The sequence below is a fragment of the Drosophila mauritiana genome, chromosome 2R (assembly GCF_004382145.1).
Source record: "Drosophila mauritiana strain mau12 chromosome 2R, ASM438214v1, whole genome shotgun sequence".
Classification (NCBI taxonomy): domain Eukaryota; kingdom Metazoa; phylum Arthropoda; class Insecta; order Diptera; family Drosophilidae; genus Drosophila; species Drosophila mauritiana.
This window is the reverse complement of record NC_046668.1, coordinates 22,530,749-22,550,528: the sequence shown is the minus strand read 5'-3', so window position 1 is coordinate 22,550,528 and position 19,780 is coordinate 22,530,749. Positions and strand designations below refer to the sequence as shown.

Here is a 19,780-nt window from a genome sequence, read left to right as displayed (position 1 = left end):
CCACCGCACCCCCTGCCACTTGGCTGGCTGAAAGGCAGCTGAAAAATTCCTATTCCTTTTCGGCAGCAGCTTGCTTCTCTCTGTTGCTGTTTCGCATTTATCTCACTGCCTTGGCATTCCAGTTGGCACTGCCTTCGGTCTTCAGACCAGCTCCCAACTGCGTGCCGATATTTAAATAAATTGCCAACCAATTGTGCACACCCACTCCCACTCCCTTTGGGGGATTCCCCCGCCCGCGAGAAAGGGCCTTATGCGAGTGTTCACACCATGTCAAATGCTCAGGAGGTCCACCCCGACCGACTCTGGTCCACCCCATCCCAGGGAGCTGGCAATTGGAAGCGATTCGGCACGCTTCGATGCCATGCGGGATCTCCAATTGGAAATGGGCGCATCCAGGGCTTAACAGATCAGCGTTCAAGAGCAATTAGCTCGGGAGGTAGAGGTGGTAAACATACACATTTGCTCGTTAGTGCATTCGATTTCCCAGGGATTAGACCAAATTATAGGTGTTCATTTGAGCAGAGAACTACGAGATGCGCAGGGGATATTGTTTGGATAATATTTAAAGATTAGTTTAATGAACATCAATGTATATTATTTAAATTCGGCTTAAAGATTGAGGTTCAGACTGCACTAGTCCTAATATTATGGCGCCAATCCCGTCTGTCAACCATCCCAATGGCCATTGGCAATTAGCCACCAATTGACACATCTGTCCCTAGGGCCATGCACATCACCCGGCTAGCCATCTGGTGGCTCCATCAATCTACGCCTGCGAAGACGTTTCAATACATTCCTACAAATTGACCACCGCAATTTAAACAAAACCCGCTTTGGCCAATAAGTGGCCATTCATCTTGTCCAGCAGCCGCAGCTCCCCGGATTCCCAGCCCCCTCCCTGCCCTTCGGTGGGCAAAACTTGCCACAACCGAAAACCCTAACACCCTAAACCACAAACTTGAACGTGGAGCGACAGAGAGGGCATATTTGGCACTCGGGCTGGGAAGCCCACCAGGGGTGGAGATGGGTGGCTGCTCGGTGGGTGGAAGGCCGCTTCTTTTACTACTTGGTAGCAGTTGGCCATGGCAGCGAAGTCGTCGTCGTCGTCGGAAGAGCGGCATCAGGCGGCAAATAATGTAAAACGCCATTAGGCGAGATTTTCTCATACAAACAACAATTGTGCATTGGCACACCAGGCTGACGTCGTCGTCTGGGATTTCTGGGGGGGATTGGTTCGGAATGGCACATGGGATGGCATGGGATGGCATGGGTTTGGATGGCTGGGCGCCCTGTGGGCGTTGGACACAGCATTTTTTATGCGCATTTCGCACTGGCGAATGGAAACGAGAGCGAAGAGCCGGAATATTCTCATGGAACGTGGAGCGTAGCAAACGAAAACAATTTCGGGCCGCGCTGGCTGGCTGGCAAGTGGCAACATTTGTTGCTGCTGCCGCTGCTGCTGCTGCGACAAATTGAATGAAATCACGGCAATTTGGAGTGGCATACATCGGCAGGCAACAGCTGCGACCAGACCGGACCAAAAGTCCGCTCCCAAATGGCCAGTCGCAAAAAGCATGGCACTGGGGATGGACGTGGGTGTGGATGTGTATATAGATCTGGGTGTGGATGGCGGTGGGGGGAAGGGCAAACAACGGAATGCTGTTGACGCATAATTGAATTATTAATTTTTATTTTAAACATCGAATGACACGTTGTCGCTGCCGCAACTGCCGTGCTCCTGCTGCACATGCGTCACTTGCCACTTGTGTGTGTTTATCTGGCGAAAGGCAGCGTGTATCGCTGCGATAAGGAAGTTGTTTGCTCAGCGCCAGTGGCAGTGGAAGTGGCAGTGGCAGCGGCACTTCGGCAAACAAAATCAGAGCAATCCCGAAACGAAACCCCGGCAATCCACCATCCACCATCCACCACCCACTTGATGCGTCCTCTAGGCCAGCAGGTCAAAATGAAGCTGTTTGTTTGGGCGTCTCCCTGGGCGAGGGCTTCCGACTGGGAGTAGCCAGATATGGGAATCGGCAACTGGGTGTCGGCAGATAACACTCCATGGATGGTAATGGCCTTGTAAACTGGCCACCCACTGGGCGGGTTATTGCGACGTCCTCGCCCCTTCCAGACAGCCGGAGACAGTTGCTCAGCGGTTGTCCTGTCCAGAGGCCAGGAGGCAAAGGACGCGCTAAAATTGTCGCCGTCAGCGGCAATCCTGCAGACCCGTCCCGTCTTCTTCTGGCCTGTCCTGGCGTGTCCTGGCCTGGTCGGGACATGAAAAGCCAAAGCCAAGAAAGGACCTTCTCGCTGCGAGCAAAGTGAAGAGCGCAAAATCGTGGACTGCAACTGAAGTGCGGACAATGCAGGCGTCTTGCGGAGGAGGAGCTGCAGTTGTGACAGCAGCAATTACACAGTTGTGCTGATTTCTCAATAACTCAGCCCTGACAGCACTTTATCAGCCATCTCCGCAATGGAAATTTGTCTTAAATTGGAAGCAGCACTGACAGCAGCAACAGTGGCAACATGTATGCATGCGAAGCTCTAGCCACAGCATTCGAAATTCGAATGCCCCAGAGACACAAAAACTCCATAAGGATAATATGCGTATTTGTGTGGCAACTGGCAGCTCTCAGCCGCAGCAGCAACAGCAGCCGCAGCAACAACTAGCAAGAGTAACCGTTATTAAAGATTTTGAATACCTAATTATGAAAATGTCAGAAGCAAACGTTTTTTTGTTGCGCAGGAGGTGGCAGTGGGGCGGACGGGCGGAGGGGCAAGGGGCGGAGCAATGACAGGGACGGGCGTAATCTCCGCCAGGACTCTTTCGGTTGCGTGGGTGTGGGTGGGATGTGGCTGCTGCCTTTCCTATGCCATAGTTGTTGTTAGCCGCAGCAGCAGCAGCAACATGAAGAACAAACTGTGTTTGTGATGTGCCTGCCAGCCAAACACGAGCTCCTCATCTCGGCAGAGAGCAACAAAAACACGAAGGGGGGGAAAATATGAAAAATTCCATTTTCATGTCACTCAATTGAATTTCCATTCAAACTGCTTTTTTCCTTGGCCAGATTCTCTGCGTTTTTTCCCACCGACTGACGGTGACGTCGAGCGCGGCGCTCTTCCATTTCCACTGGGCGCTTTGCTCTCCCCCCTCCCCTTCTTTCATTTTGGCCCATTTTCCGCAAGCACACACACTGACACACACACGTTGGAATATGCGGGCGGGTGTTTTGTATTTTTGGGCTTTCTAGCCAAATTAATTGCCTACGGATTTGTAGTTAGTTGCCATCGTCATCGCTTTTGTTGTTGCTGTCGAAAGCTCAAACACAAATACAGGCACAACAAATGCCTGCCACACACACACACTCACGCTCGCACACACGCACACAGAGGAAATCACAATGGTTTTGGCCAAAAGTCCTTTTTGCCTTGACTGCATTCGGGTTTATGGCAAAAATAAATAAATTTTGGGTTTATCTCAATGGCACACAAGTCATTTGCAGCTGAGATTTTTTTGCTCGCTTTCCTATCTCTACTACTATTTCCACAGCCATCCAGCCAACCAACCAACCGACCAAACAACCAACCAACCAACCTACATACATCGTTTTTTCGAATATCCCCATCCTCGTGATTATTTTTTTATTCGTCCTGCACTCCCCTGTGGTTGCTTTCTGATGGCAAAGGTGAGCACATGTGATGGTTCCGGGTTACGTCCTCCCTTTTCGGAGGGAGCTGGGGTCTGTCGAGAACAATATGTCGGGAACAATTGAAGCATGATGTGGAGATCTGTGGACTTTGGACACGAGCTTACATCGGATTAACATTGTGCTCAAGGCGTTCGAGACTGTCGAACTCGAATGCATTAGGTTCCTCCTCGTCCAGAACAACCAATTGTTGTTGCCATAAAGCAACTGGAAATCAACCAGCAACTGGGTGAATCTCAGGGAATTTTGTCACATGGAAGGAAACAGGTGAACTGGTGGACAGATGTGCTCAGATTGTAAAAGAGATATGCACATCGAAAGGACACTACAGGAAAATCCTTTTCGAATTATAATGATTTCGAATTGGAAAATCTATTTAACACCTAAAACGTTTAGGAAGATTCGCACACTGACTGTTTTGCACAGCTTAAGATCCAAATAAATGATCCCTAACACAATAATGCGGATTTTCAAAAATTAATTTTTGTCCATTTTTTCAAATTTTGCAAAGGGGTAACATCATCAAATTTTGCGAAAAATGGTCAAAATTTAAATCTGCCAAATTTGAATTCTAGTCGATTAGGAATGTGATTACGAACTAAACTAGGTGTAGAAATCGAGATTTGGCCTGTAGAATCGATAGTTTGGTCCAAAATACCGGTTTTCAGGTCGAAAAATGACATACCATTATAAATTGGCCAAAAAGTTTCGAAAACCTTTAAAATTACTTTTTTGCACATCTTAAGACCAAATCTAAAGATCCCTAACCAAATCTTGAAAATTTTCAAAAACTAATTTTTTGACATTTTTTGAATTTTTTATAAGGGGTAACATCATTAAAATTGGCGAAAAATTGAAAAAAATTAAATTTGTCAAATTTGAATGCCAATCGATTGGGGATGTGATTACGAGCCAAACTCAGGATTTGGACGATTTAATCCATTGTTTTTGACAAAATACTCCTTTTTGCGGGTAAAATCAGAGTGCCAATCTTATAACTAACTCGAATAGTACCTTATGCCCCAGGAATGACTGTTTCGTACAGCTAAAGCTCAAAACCATAGATCCTTAATGCGATTCTAAACCATTCATCAATTCAAATTTTAAAAACGATTCCAAGGATGTTTTCATTGTGTTTGTAGCTATCGAAGAATTCCAAATATATTCGATCAAAATATTCATAAAGTTCTTTAAAAGCTATTTTTATCTCAGGTTACTCCACCAAACTGAAGAAATGACTGCTTTGTGCAGCCATTTGTGTATTTATATGTATCTCTTTTCTGAGAAAACCCAATAAAATTAGAGACAATCGCTTTTGCCCACAGCAACTCAGCTGACTCGTACAGAAGAGCAGAATCCGGGCTCCCAGGACTCCAGACCCTCCGCAGCCACCACAAATAAGGTCCTGCGATTTTCGGGCTTGCAAAATGGTTTACGAATGGGCACGGCATGTGCCTGCTTTTGTTTAGTGGCCAACAGCGATGCCAACTGCAGTCGCAAACCCACTTGCTCGTGCCTATGGCGATGTGGCCCCGCACCGCCGCCCTCGTGCAGATTTATTTATAGAATTTAAATTTAAACAAAAGCGAGCAGCAGCAGCAGTAAAGAGCGGCGGAGTGACCAATGCGACGGCGGCTTCGGCTTTCCAGGGCGCCTGCTCCTGACAAGCTGACAGGCCTGCTGGGCCTGACTCTGGATGCCGGATGCCGGAGCCTGGAACCAGGACCTCGCCCAGGCGACATTTCCACTTGTCATGCTTTTGCTTGAGTAATTAAATAACAATTTCCCTCCGCGCTTTACACGCTGGCCGAAACAATGGCGCCAACGCCATTGACAGTCACTGAAAGTGACATCGGATCGGAATCGGGATCTGGTGGGCTAAAGCCGGATGACAACTGCCGATTGGCGGAGGGTTCCTGAACACCTCAATTTATGGCTATAGGAATTGCGCCTTTGGGTTAAATGGCCACATGTTGAGGCGTTGCCTCCAATCTGTGGCAGTGGGTCGAATCATCGGACTGTGGGATATAATCAGTTGGGATTAGAACATGGGATGATAGCCGTATTATACTCAATGAATTATGAAACTAGCGTTTCAATTTGAATTTCTAGTACCTAAACTTGCACACTTTGCAGCACTGGATGTAATCGACAATTGGAACAGTTGGCAGTACCTTGCAACTATTTTGAAATGCGAAATGAGAATGTACATCGTTGTTAGTGTTTCATTTTTTTGCCAAAAGCAGTGTGGCCTTAACAGTGTGGCTTTTATAGAATCAGCTTAAAATCCTACGGAACCATGGCAACTCTGCCTCGCGATTGCCGCCATCTTAGCCCGCGTTCTTCCACTCGTACTTCACACGTTTTTTCTTGTTCTCGAACTTTTCAGTTCACAGAATTGGTTTCGATAAAACGCAATGGTAAAAGTCGGCATACGTCGTCAATGAACTTCAATCTAAAACATTTCCTTGTACTTCGCAGTCAAAGCGCGTCTGGAACCGCAACCAGCGCTCGGTGTCCCTGCCCAGGAGAGAGTTCGTCGAAATAAACCCCATGATGCCCGGCCAGAGCGTCGCAGCAGAAGTCGCACGCGGGCGAGCATCATCCGGACCTCAGATGACTGTGGAGACCCTGTTTCCCACTTCTCAGGCGGGAAAGGAGCATCCGGATCAATGTGGAAAACCCATGGACCGAGTTTTGAAGGAAAGGAAGGAAAACATGCAGAATTGCGAGGAAGGGAGTGACCACCTGCCTGCAACTTCCTCGATGCCCAAGATGGATGAGTTGGGACCCGGCTGGCGATCTTGCCAGAACGGCGATTTCTCTCGGAAGAATCGTAGTAGCCCTCAGCTGTTCTGTACAGTGCATTCGACAAGTTCTATTAACTTTTCAAGCGACGACAACAATTATCCCGATTCAAACACAGGAGGCATTGGGAAAACGACACACACGGTCACAGGAAAGGAACCGAAAACGCGTGCAGAAGATCAAAGGTCAGGAAAGGTGGCCCATCTAGGCAGTCTAAATAGCAAGACTAAGCAAAGGAGGCTGATGAGTAGTACAAATCGGTGCAGGGTGGGTTCGGAGGATTTTGTTTACCATCAGACCCTGAATGATGTCTTCTCCCAGTGGGACACTTCTGAGTCGCCAGATTGCCAGCCGTCGACCAGTAAAAGTAATCCATACCAGATTGCGAATAATCTGCCATCCGGATGGACAGCTCCGCCGACCAACTACTCGGACTTCCTCTTCACGGCGGACCTAGGAAAAGGGCTGGAGGTCGAAAGCCTGATGCCCGAGCTACTGACTCCACCGGGCACCTCCCAGCCGCTGGAAAAGAATTCTCCGACTCAGGACTTGTATGTCTTGATGGGCAACGACGACAAATTTCCGCTAAGCATCTGCACCGACGATATATCCAAAAATGATCCATTGTGGGGCTCCACTTGCATTAACTGGGAAGAAGGCAACGGCAGGAACTTTGACTTGAACCACGTCTGCGAGAAGGCCTTGTGCGAACTCCCAGACCCAACTGCTTCTCCGGAAACTGTGGAAGACTGGCAGGCCGTCGAGACTATTTGCATGCGTTTGAGGGGCTTCGAGGTGCCGGGCGACCTGGGTCTTCTGCAGGAACCTCCATCCTTGGATGATGTACTCGAGGTTATCGGGGACTTGGAGGCGAAGGACACGAAGGATCCGAAGAATTAGTTGCTGGGTATAACTTCAGCCATAGGAAAACTTACACTAGAATTACCAAACATTTTTTTTATTAAACATTTTGAACAATTTTTTGAAACGGGACACATGGTTATCCGCCGATCTACTTGATATTTGAGAAAAATTAGTATGTAAGTACCTGTGCATTTCTATTCCCCAAAACCAATATTGCCTCCACACAACTGATACAAAAAATAGTGAATTCTGCCATGTTAGGCAAATATTTTATACCATTTCACTCACTCCCAGCATTTCTCCCCAGCTTGTAACAATAAATACTGTGTGCAGCTGCAGCAACAATAGCTGGGAAAAACAGCAATGGCATCAATTTTTTGTAACATGTTGCCAAACATGGCCGAGACCACGCCCACACGCCCACAGCCTGGAGCAGAAGGACTCCGCTCGGTGCCACCGATACTGATACCGATGCCACTGATGTTGCTGCTCCTGCTGCGGTGGCCACTTAAATGTCGTTATGTTGTCGGGTCACGCGCACTGCCTCCAGGCTGCCCCACATCCACGTCCATCCCGCATCCACATCCACGTCCATGACCATGTCCTTCGACTCTCGTCCCTTTTGTCGGCCAGCGGGGCTAAAGGGAAAAACAACTTTATTGCCGCAGCAATTATGCGTAGCTAATAAAAATGTGCGGAGGTGTTGGCAGAAGCAGGGGGTCGCCAAATCGGAAAATTGGATGGATGGGGAGGGAGGGTGGCCAATTTCCTGGAGGCAGACAGCATCGACAGCGAAGCGATTTATGCAAGCGAGAATAATTAATGCGCTGATTTATTTAAAAACGTGTTTTGGCATTCAAATGAAGGCGCCAATTCTAAAGAGGCCCGCTCTTTGTTCAATTAACCCACTGAGAGTTGATCGAAAACTGTGGCAAGAGCCAAAAATGCCTTAAAAGTTAGCAGCACATCACATAATGCCCGAAAGCAGATTTCAGACATTTTAAGTCTCGGCATTTAAGTGGCTGAGATCGGGCATTAATGGGTTAACATGTGTGAATTCTCGCGCTTTGTCGAAATGCAAATTTATTTGCCAGCTTTTGACAGCAACAACAAGCGCATAACCAAAACAAACAAGGCCACGCGAAAAAATACGGCTGGAAAAATTGGCAAAAGAAGAAAAATCAAATATGTTAAGCGGCATTTAAGCGCGGCATCGGGATCCTGCGAATGTGCCTGCCACATGAGATAATGCCACGCCTCGCCCCCCGCCCCCGCATGTTTGTATATTTTTCTAAAAATTTGCAGGCACAGCATTGTTGTACTTTTGGCTGTTTTGGGTCCCTGTTTGTTTGTCTCTTTGTTTGTTTGTTTGCGGCACACACACATGTGCGGTTCCCAGCAGCGGGGCGCCCAAAAGTATGCAAAGCAACAAAAACACGGCGCAAATCAGGAAAAAAGGAAGGCGGCACACGCCACTTGTGGGTGTAGTGGCACGGATGGGTAGGTGATGGTGTGAGGGAGGGGGAGGGGTGGAGCTGAATGCTTCGCCGGAGATGTGGGAAATGTAAACGGAATTGTTTTGCTCGATGCTGCCCACCGCTTGTGTTCGTCGGTGTGTGTGTGTGTGTGCTTGTGTTTGTCTGTAGGAGGGGGTGGGCGAGTGTGGGAAAACGTGCGGGTGTGTGTGTGACAAAGGGATAATGACTGGCAGCAGGGATAACCCCCCTACCCCGCACACACACATCGCGCTGCGTGTCTTATCACCAATGAAGGAAAACACGCACGGCCGCTCAACAAGCTCAAGGCAACGGCCAACGGGGCGTATTGACAACGACTAGGATATGCCGCTCCCGCCAATTCCCCTTCGTCGCTATTGGTAGCCGAGTTTGCTCAAAGGACTAGCGTGGTTTTATCCTGCAGGGCAGGGACTCGATATTTCAAGGGGGAAGTGCATTGCGAACAGGTAGCAATGAGTATTCCAGCAAAATCTGCACTACCCGATAAGCTTTCAGTTGGCAACTCAAACAATGTGAGTTTGATGTGCCCTTATTAGTATTATTACATTTCCAGAGACTAAAATAGTTAATTCTCTAACTTATACGAAACTTAGTCAAGGGACTGATTTTTAATCACCAATTTGCCTATCAAAAAATTATGTCTTATTAATATAATATTTTCGTTTTAATCACTTGCTTTATAAGATCCTTAGCAAGATTACAAAATCATCCATTCGCATAGCATTGGGAATTTCAATACGTTATCAAATGATTCGTTTTTGAATTTTCCCGCTCAACTTCGATACATTATGTCGATTACAGATAATCACTGCATGATATCGATAAGTACAACATAACGTAACACTACAGTCCTCTGTTAAGCCACTGTTAAGAACTGTGCTGTAAAACAGCGCAGGGATGTGTTTTCCAGCACTGGTAAATTTGAATTTAAATTCGAATTTATAGCCTAATGGAGAAGGTTGAAACAAACGACAAAAAGAAGAAACATCTTATGTTTTATAAAAATAATTGCACTTTATTTAAGTTAAGACCTAGGTTAGCTTTACAATTAGGTGTCTAAAAGGTAATTTGCTCGACAATATCCATTGCGTAGAAGCGCGCAACATACCACACCCACAAATGCTGCGGAGTGGGCAACAGCATCGACTCGATTACAGATAAATGACTATTCTTCACTGACTCAGATTCCGAAGGGCGATTGTAGGGTTTCAAAGCAGGCAGTTTTGGGACATCATTGCGTTAACATACACTAAGACAAATGGTTTTAAGCACTAGTTATCACATAGTAAACTTAGGGGGTAGGAGTTTTCCTTCGTTGCGATTGCATTGACTTGCAGTTGGATGACCTCAAACGATCATCTCAGATCGGAATCAGCGATACCCGAGCAGGTATTTGGGCAGGTATGTGATGGAGGACAGAAGGCTATAGCTTTTGGGCAGAAGAAAGAGTTTGGGGGTAAATGTTTAGGTCATTTATTGTAATGGGCACTACAGAATCTGGCCACCAGTGATATGTACAGGGTCCTTATTCCTTAGTAAATCAACCACCAACGTTAACAATCACCACATCGAAAGGCCCATAGCCATCGGTGGTGGTGGCCGGCTCTTCAGTCCGATCCTCGGCGCTGTTCGGTCATATGTTTTAGGTTTTTAGTTGTTGCATGGACCACACCAGTGCGAAAAATAAAATGGGGTTGTTATTATGCAGTAATAGTTTGTTTTGTGAATGCGAAATGACGATTAAATAGCTATAAATATCTAATGACTTAAACTAAGTGATTGATTACAATTACAACTCGATTTAAATTAGTTTGTGTGAGCCACCTACACCATACAAACACGAACTTGACATAAACAGTGCTTACGAATTGGTCAATCCCTTGTAGAACCAGGACTTCCAGGACTTAGAAGACTCCTCGTCGATCTTCGACTCGACCTCGGCACAGAAGTGCTTTCGATCGTGGGAACGCCCACTCCGGCAGTCGCATATGAGCCTCTTCTTGCACTCCGCATCGCAGGTGGGTCGCGCCGGGGAGTTCTTCCAGTAGTACCTTGAAGGAAAACCCATAACTGTATAGAATCCACATAGATCCATCTGAGCACAAACACCTACTTGTAGTACAGCTCGAATAGCTCCTGATTATTGGTCAGCTCGTTGAGCAGGTTGTTCCAATCACTGGGACGCAGGGCTTTCATATTGTATGCCGCTCGGGCTGTGTAGAGCTTGTACCAAATGGGGTAGCCATACAGGTTGGCCTCCTTGAGGTTCATTATCCAGGACTCGTGGTCGATGACCAGGCGCGTCGTGGCATCATGGTCGCCATCCACGTAGTAGATCCGATAGCCGGGATTCAGATCGTAATAGGGCGATACGGAGGGGCCTATGTACGCAATCCCGTTGGGATGGTCTGAAAAGAGGGAGTACATTAGGCTCCTGTGATATTTGCCCGAAGGATATGGTCTTACTCAGATCGTGCGGATCGTAGAACATCTCAAACTCATCGTAGTGCGTGTGTCCATAAAACTGAGCAGTCACTGTGCTCTCATAGCGCGATATGATCTTGTAGAAGTTGCGAGACCAGACCTTCAGGCAGTCCGAGTGTCCTGGTGGAATGTGACCTATGACGTGCACCTTTTCGTTGGAGAACTCCGCACTTTGAAGCTCGTAAATGAACCTGGAAAAGTAGAGCATTTTAAATGATCTTATCTAGATCTTATCAGCTCTCCTTACCATTGCAGCTCGGTCGCGGGATCTGTGGAGTTGAGCAGTAACCACCAGTTCTTGTTGTTGCAGTAGTTCATGTTCAGCGAGATGATCCTGAATCCAGGTCGAACCAGCACCGAGTAGAAGGCACCGCGCCGCACCGTGTGGGTCACACTCTGGGGCAGCCACCGGCGCCACTGGATGTCCAGCTCGTCGTACAGCCAACTGATGGATATGTCCACCTGGTTAACATACGGCGGTGGGAAGCTGTTCACCGGAGCGCTTTCGTGGTTGCCCAGAGCAGGGAAGATGGGGACTCCCGGGAACATTTCGACCATCTGTTTCACAGTGTCCTTAATGATGGCCAGGTTCTCCTCCTTAGTCTGGTTCCAAACGTCGTGCGGTGGCAGATCGCCCGTCCACAGAATGTAGTCGATGTCCTTGTGGGTCTCCGCTATGTGGGACAGCATGTGGTCTACCGTCCTCTTCGGGGTGTCGCACTTGCGGTAGTCGCCCCACTTTCCGGCAGCTGCATTGGGCGTGGCAGGACGACCGCTGCTCAGTCGGCAGCAAAGCGGCTCGTTGCAGTCCGCATTGGAGCCCTCCGCGTAGTGGGGATCGTAGTGGGTATCGGAAATGTGCAGGACCTTGAAGAAGGGCGCCGCCTCCATGGGAATGGGCAGATCTGCCAGGCGAGGTGGCTTGGGCACTGGTGGGAATATGACCTCCCACTCGTGATAGGGATTGTACACGTCCGCACAACCATCGCCAATCACAAAGCTGCAGAGTTCATCAGGACTCAGGTTGACCCTCTTCAGCACGTATATCAGCTCGCTGCCGAAGAGTTGGGCTACGCCCTGGCAGACCCGGGCACTCTGGATGTTCAGATTGGTGCAGTAGTCCGTGATCATGCGAATGAGCTCAGCATCCGTCTTGCCCGACTGGATCTGATGCTGCAGCATCCCGGCTCCCGCTCTGCAGGCGGTGCAGGTCACCTTGGACATCACGCTGTTCTCGATCTCGAAGGCCACCTGCTTGAGGTTGAGCAGCTTGAGGGCCTTGTCCACGAACGGTGGGTACACCAGCCCGTCTCCGCCGGCCACGTCGTACCACAGCATCCTGGAACTGGCCGTCTGGTTGTGCCGCATGCTGACCAATCTCTGCAGGAACTCGGCATCCGTGCTGTCCGAGGACAGAGCGCGGTGCGTGCGATTCGGATGGAGCACTGGCTCCAGGTGGGGCTCGATGCTGCGCGGCTGCTCCTCAATCACCCAGCTCTCCATCTCCGGCTGCGTCCAGTTGATCTGCGGCTTGATGTGCGTGAACAGGAAGGGCAGGGCTCCAACTGGAGGTAGTCTTAGTTAGGCGCTGACTTGATGCTAACCCCATCATCTACTCACCATCTGGCACCATTGGGAGCACGGCCATAAGTACGAGAATGAGCCAGCATTTTCCCCTGGGATTGGAACTGGAGCTGGAACCGGGACTCGGCCACGGCGGCTGTTGCTGTGTCATAATGTGCGGACTTGTGGACTTCGCTACGCCAGGTTCAACCAGGTGTGGACTGGAGTATGCGGCTTGACCTACATAACAGGGTTTACCCGGAAAAAGAAAACAACAATACTCGTATTAAGCGACAGCAAATTGGAGAGTCATTACTTTGTGGAACGGGTTTCATTACGCCGCCTTCGAAGGTAGGAGTGTGTTCAGTGGCTCATCAACGTTTTCGGTTTGTTTTGGTCGTCAGCATGCAGTTTCTTCGCTGCCTGATTTATGGGCTCTATCATAAACATTTATGTAATGCAGGGGACAGGCTCATAAGTAAACCGGCAGCTATAACTCTTTAATAGCTCTCTCTTGAGTGGTTACCCACTTGGCAGCTCAATGGAAATATTTGCAGAGTTTTCAGACTTTTTCAGAAGACAAGGGGCAATGTGTTAGGCGTATTCTATGCTTTTCCTAGGGAAATCCCTCCACCTGTGCAGGCCAAAAGTCAAATCCTGTTTTACCGAGTTATTACATCTGCTGCCATGACTGAGCCAGAATGAATGAACCAAACCTGTTTGCAAATCCTGCTCATTTATTCAGCCATAAAGGTATCTGCTCCATGCAGACCGTAAATTGCCCCTTGGCTTTTGTCGCATTACGTTGCTTGGCCACAAATCCTAATGCCCACTCCCAACCGACCCTCCCACCCAGCCCCTCCTCACTTGACCCCTCCGATGGCTCGTCACTGGGGATTCCGAATCTAAATTTCAATTTGTGTGCTGGTGTTAGTCGCTTTCATCAGCATTTGACAGCACTTAAAATCTCGTTAGCTGTAATGGCAGACATGTTTGGACGCCCACAACACAGTAGCAGCAGCAGAAGCATCCACAACAGCCACAAACAGGAGCAACATCATCGGCAAAGTCGGCAGATCGGGGAATGTCACCTCCCGATGCATCCACATCGGATGTATTTGTGGCGGCGCTTTATTTGGATTGACAGATACATTTGTAGTCCACAGTTGCCGGCGACTCATGTGCGCTGTATTTACAATATAAGCTTATATCGGGTGCTACAAGCTCACTCACTGATTTCCGAGATGGCCTTATCAAGCCGCCTTATCAGCATCTGTTGACCAGATGTAGTTGGTACACTATTTGCTCAGATTTTTTATTTTTTGTTGGCACTGCGCTATCAAGCTGCAGTTGTTTTTAGAGGAAATGGCTTTATCAGTGTGAACTAAATAACGCGTTGAACACGCAAAATAAATATGTGGGGGGTAAACAGGAATTAAACAACTAAATGGTTTTGATTAAGTGTTTGGATATTGAATTCAATTGGTCGGAATAAACTTGCAAGCGATACACTAAACACTTGTCCACGATTTCTTATGAATATTGTGCCACCTTTCCTACGATTAAAGTTCCTTGGAAAGGCAGACTTTTGTAACTACAAATGTATGCGACATTTAATGAATTTAAAAGGCGTCTTTGACCCAGGGTCATCTCGAGACATCCAGTTGATGGTCCACCCATCCAAACAGCTTTGTATCACATGACACGGCATTCAAAGTAACAATCAAGTGCGAGTAAACAAAGCAACCGAAGCCAATTTATTTGTTTGTGGTGGCGGCTTTCTGGGTGCTCCGTGTTTTGTGGGGGGCCAGGCCCACATTATGCGCCCCGCTCAATGCCGTCCAATTGGCATGGCCACGCCAAATTGGCCGACCATGCCTCCTCACACATTATCCGTGATCCGTGAGCTCGAGCTGGAGATGGAGATGGAGCTGGAGCCAGCCAGCCAGACATGGCGGATAGGCAGACAGCCAGACGATGGACAAGTGTCGCACGAAGGTACATTGGCCTCTGGACGCGGAGAGAAATCGTCGGCGTACTGTAATAGCCGAGGGTGCAAGCACTTTTTATTTGCCGCGGTGGCTCGAGCGAAAATCGAAAGTGCTTCTCTAGGGCGCCGGTACGGGCCTGGCCGGAGTAAAGATGCGATGCATTATTAACACATTTGATGGCGGCAGATGGCGGGAAACTCGTTTCGCGGACAAGGTTAACCGAGGACAACACTAATTTCCAGCTGAATGCAGGTCAAGTTACAGCCATCAAAAAGGCATTACAAAACTATCAAAAGACGAGCGCGGTCGAGAGCCGAAAGCCAGACTCTTTGGCCAACCGGTTCCATCGAGCACATCTATGTATGCTACACCTGCAGCACGTGGTCGGAAGAATGGATTTGGATTTTTGGCACACGCACGCACCATCTGCAGCCGAGCGTTCTGTTGTCCAGCTTTCTCATTCACAGTATTGGAGGGCTAGCCCGATTCATTCGGGCTCGATTGCGCCGAGAAAAGGGCCCGCAACGGGAAAAAATGTGAGCCCGCCCGACAAACTTTCACTTTCTTTAGAAATTATTTTTGATAAAATAATTTCCTCGCTCGTCCGCCTTTGTTGTGTCCAAAACACTCGGGCATGTGCTAAATGGAGTGGGTCCCACGCCCATGGCTGCCCATTTACCATTTACCATTTACCATCTCAATCTAAATCGGAATCTCCCAGGGCCTGACGCACTGCGTCCCATCTTGTTGGCTTTGCTGTTAGAGTCTATTGTATAATGCTGCAGTCGCGGTCACGCTGCATGTAATGTTTTAATGGACATTTCTGGTTTTATAATAATTAGGAAAGACACGGGTGGTGGGAGCGACTAGCCAGATGAAAACGAAAGTGAGTTTCTTTTCTTTCCCTCGGAAATTCGTGGGTAATTTCCCAAGAGTGATTGATAGTCTTTAATTGATTTCACAAAAGAAAGCTTCGATCGGGAGAATGTGGCCCAGAATTGGGCCATTTAGCCCGAGTCACCGATGACTGTACAGAAATTAATTGCTATTTAAGGCACGTAGGTGCTAGAAAAGTGAGCTATTCCGATCTGATATCAAAGACATTTCGATCTCCTCTCCAGCGACTTAGTATTCATGGTCAAGCTTCGGGGAGTGCGTGTGACTTGATTGCCATTCGAGTGGACGGGATGGTGGCCACTGGCCAGCCTCGTCATGACCAAATACTGGCCCATTTATTTGCTTTTGAGGCCCGAACACTTTGGTTAGCGGGGGCTAATTAAACATGCAGCCACATAGCCAACATCGTACCTCGAATAGCTGGCTGGCTTACAGCAAACTGCACGCAAATAGAAACGGAGAACAGAATGCCAAACGAAAGCGCCAAGCCGCGTAACCAGAAGTTCCCATTTGGACGGATCCCACTATACAGGTCTGAGCAACGAATGGACTGGTGATCCTTAGAATGGGCAGGGAAAAGTGAAACAAGGCTGGGATTTCGCAAGACGGTCTGCGCATGCGTGACAAGTTAAGAAACCCAAAGTGAAATGCGCAAACGTGTTTTTCCTGACGCGTCGCTTCTGACGAAATGTGTAGCAGTGTAGAGCAACTGGTTTCGAATCGAATCGAATCGAATCCTAACCAAAACACTGATCAAGCCGCAGACTTCGCATATTTACCTCTTCAAAACCGCTCGAAAATGCACAATCGATACGGAACGGGCACTTTTGGGCCGAACTTTCGTTCTTGACCCACAACGAACCCGCCTTTGTTCTTTCGATTTCTGTTTTCTTCAGCTTTATTTGTGGCTCGGCTCTTTCCCTTTTCGTTTCTTGTGTTTTCTTCGACGGCTGCCACTTTTTCTTTCCTTCAGTTACACTATTTATAGGCAATATTGTGCCATAACTCGCAGCTCTGCTCCGGTGATTGCCCTCATTTATTTGCGATTCATTTGTTTGGCTCGCGACTCTACAGTCCGAATTATTATCTCTTTTCGGTACGGTATGCACTCCACACTCCACACTTGTCGCTTTGTTGCTTCTTCTGCCGAAGATTTCACCCGCCGCACAGAAGATTTCGCGTCTCACCGACCAAAGATTCCGAATCCAACCGCTCGCCGCGAACCGCCGACACTGAATGCCAGAAAACGCAGAATTCAGCTTTGAGTCGAGCTTCGGGCTCTGCGGCTTACAAAAGTTCATGGGAAGAGAGTATGGGAGAGAGCTTTCGCCGCATAGCTAAATTTAACTGGCGTGCCCAACATTTGACAAATAACTGCTTTCAGCTCTATCTCTCGCGAGATCTGTTAACCATTGTTCCAAACGGAAGTATCTAGTATATGATACAATCTAGTTCTATTGCATTGCGGGCTCATTGTCTCGTCCACGATCTGCTGGCTCTATAATGAGCATCTTAGTCAGGCCAATTCTCTTTTTGGGCATGACTCAAATTAGTCAAATTATAGTTTCGGTGACTAATTAATTCCATTAACTAATTACTACGTTCTTAGAAATAACAAAGATAGTCTGTCTGAACCAAAACTAATCACATATGTCAGTTAACTAGTATTTCTAGAGTAACAATATTTAAGAATAGGTATATTCGCACCTTTAGGCGTTATTGCATTTTAATCTCACAATTAGCTTAGGTTCTCCTATATATATAGTTTAAAGTGGTACTTAGGTCTTAGGTTTTCGTCACAATAATGACTGAGACCTTGCCGATCTTGATTGTACCAAGTGTTAATGGTTAGTTAGCTGCCAACACCCATTCGTTTATTCCTCATATTTACACATTTGATGAGGTACATAATATGTGAGCTTATATCTTATATGCGTACTAATGTATTCGTGGGTGATATACCCACCGTGACAAACCGTTTTTGCGCCTGTACCGACTGAATGGGGGCTGGATCCATCCATCAATCAAGTTCTGGGGTTCTGCTAACCGTTGGCCCCCGTATCCGACAAATGCACCCGGGTGATTTATGACCACCGCCTATCAGGCGGAGGACTCGATTGACGCACTCGACGAGTCACCGCACTGCTTGTAAATGGTGAAAACCTCCTGCTTGTAGCTGAGGAACCGCCGCAGGCTACTCGGATCCGGTTGCACCTGGTCGGAGGGCGGATCTGGCTGGTCCACATCCCTGATTACCGTGGCTGCTGCCCTATCGCGGCGGGGATGGCACCTCCATGTGAAGGTGGGTGGCCTCAGGCCGCAGCAGCACCTCCTTTTGTCCATCTGATCCGTGGGCATGCCATCCGGCACATTACCAAGCGGGCAGCCAAGGAATCCCTGAATTTTGTGCTTGACCAGCGTCACGGTCCTAATGGTCTGGGTGAGGAAGGTGTAGAAGATGGGGTTCAGGGCGCAACTGAACAGGTTCAGTATGCCGAAGCTGAAGTACAGGAGCCAGTCGATGGGCTCCGAGTAGGATCCATAGAGCCGCATGATCAGGAAGACCCAGGCGGGCAGTCGAAGGCATATGAAAACCGCCATCATCAGCAGCACCACCGCCACCATCCTGCGGTGCCTGGCCTCCCTGGCCAGAGCAGCAGCAGTGGTCTTCTTCCCAGGAGCCTTGACGGGACTCTTGGGCGGCAAGGCAGTGTTGTCCAGCGCAAAGGGCACGGCCACTCCCACGGCACTGACCAAGGTGGAGGGCATCAGGAGGTCCCCGCCATTCGCCATGGTCTTGAACTGACCCTCCTTGGGCTCCTGCTGCTGCACCTGCTGCTCCTGGTGGTAGTGCCTCCGCAGCCAGAGCTGCCTCGCAATCACGGCATTCAGCCATAGGAAGGACACTATGCACGGCAGGAAGATCAGGGTGAACAGTATGACGTAGTAGAGTCCGACGTCGTGCTGAAACGGAATATTTATAGAATTGCATAAATTGTTTTCGACGCGGCTGATAAGATAATCGGAACATTGATTCAACAACTTGACATCCCCCGTCGAAATCCCCTTAATCGCTGTCAACTGTATTAAGCGATAATCCAGTCGTTGACTTACGTCCCCGGCCAGGCACATGTGGACCACTTCCAGCTCGGTGACCACCAGCTCCTCGGGCACAGCGGTCGCCACCTCCTCACTCTCCTCGCCGGAGTCCTCCACATCCAAGAGATAGATCTTCCGGTAGTCGTAGATGCCCAGCAGCGGGCCAGAGGATCCTATCGAGCAGGCCCAGATGAGCAGCATGCACAGAGTGCTGAAGCGTTTGTCGGGACTCCAGAACCCCAGCACGGGTCGCATCACGGCCAAGTAGCGGTCCAAGGCGATGGCCACCAGGGTCAGGCTGCCCGACAACACCGACGTGGTGGTGATGAAGGGCACAAACTTGCACATGAAGCCACCAATTGTCTAAGGAGACTTGTTATTAGCTTGTGTTGAGTCTGCTCAATCCCTGCCGACTCACCCAGAGCTGCAGATACTGCGCCTGGAACTGGGCCATGTAGGACACGGTGCAGAAGACGCTGGAGACGAGGTCACTGCAGGCCAGGGAGATGAGGCAGGCCCGGAAGAAGGGCCGCAGCTTCCGGCGGCTGTTCACGTAGAGGGTGCTCAGGTTGCCGGAGAAGGCGAGGACGAAGAGCGTGCCCACGACGGCGGAGAAGGCGTGCCGCTTGAAGCGGTTCAGCTGGCTGAGATCGCCCACGAACACGCCCGGATACGGCTGGATCGAGGGACTCGGCGTGGCCTCTCCGTGCTGGGCGAACGCCCATTCTAGGTACAACTCGAGCTGGTCGAAGGTGTAGTGGAGCAGGGCCATTGGCGAACGGAACGGAACGGAACGGAAGCCCGAAAGTATGCCGCGCAAGGGGTCCGCACCTAAAAGCTTCTGCGAGCA

The 19,780-nt window shown here is 48.9% G+C and overlaps 3 protein-coding genes across 6 annotated transcripts; 1 reads left to right on the top strand and 2 right to left on the bottom strand.

Moving 5' to 3' along the window:
• Positions 1 to 6,042: 6,042 nt before the first annotated feature.
• On the top strand, positions 6,043 to 7,604 carry LOC117136718. 2 transcript variants are annotated; one of them, XM_033297743.1, is made up of 3 exons: positions 6,043 to 6,127; positions 6,189 to 6,782; positions 6,837 to 7,604. In XM_033297743.1, exons 1-3 carry the CDS (start codon positions 6,125 to 6,127, stop codon positions 7,413 to 7,415), a joined length of 1,176 nt encoding a protein of 391 aa, XP_033153634.1. In that variant the 5' UTR covers positions 6,043 to 6,124; the 3' UTR covers positions 7,416 to 7,604. The 2 variants fall into 2 exon arrangements, with proteins under 2 accessions (XP_033153634.1, XP_033153633.1); XM_033297742.1 differs by having other exon boundaries at positions 6,189 to 7,604.
• Positions 7,605 to 9,888: 2,284 nt separating this feature from the next.
• Positions 9,889 to 17,060, bottom strand: LOC117136206 (sphingomyelin phosphodiesterase). 3 transcript variants are annotated; one of them, XM_033296960.1, is made up of 7 exons: positions 13,260 to 13,732; positions 13,001 to 13,183; positions 11,628 to 12,945; positions 11,363 to 11,571; positions 11,010 to 11,304; positions 10,762 to 10,947; positions 9,889 to 10,325 (listed from the first exon to the last, which is right to left on the bottom strand). In XM_033296960.1, exons 1-7 carry the CDS (start codon positions 13,276 to 13,278, stop codon positions 10,268 to 10,270), a joined length of 2,268 nt encoding a protein of 755 aa, XP_033152851.1. In that variant the 5' UTR covers positions 13,279 to 13,732; the 3' UTR covers positions 9,889 to 10,267. The 3 variants fall into 3 exon arrangements, with proteins under 3 accessions (XP_033152851.1, XP_033152850.1, XP_033152852.1); XM_033296959.1 differs by lacking the exon at positions 9,889 to 10,325 and adding an exon at positions 10,346 to 10,521 and having other exon boundaries at positions 13,260 to 13,278; XM_033296961.1 differs by lacking the exons at positions 9,889 to 10,325; positions 13,260 to 13,732 and adding exons at positions 10,437 to 10,521; positions 16,611 to 17,060.
• A 508-nt stretch (positions 17,061 to 17,568) lies between these two features.
• On the bottom strand, positions 17,569 to 19,762 carry LOC117136441 (gastrin/cholecystokinin type B receptor). The gene is made up of 3 exons (XM_033297358.1): positions 19,349 to 19,762; positions 18,946 to 19,293; positions 17,569 to 18,795 (listed from the first exon to the last, which is right to left on the bottom strand). Exons 1-3 carry the CDS (start codon positions 19,700 to 19,702, stop codon positions 17,932 to 17,934), a joined length of 1,566 nt encoding a protein of 521 aa, XP_033153249.1. The 5' UTR covers positions 19,703 to 19,762; the 3' UTR covers positions 17,569 to 17,931.
• Positions 19,763 to 19,780: the final 18 nt, after the last annotated feature.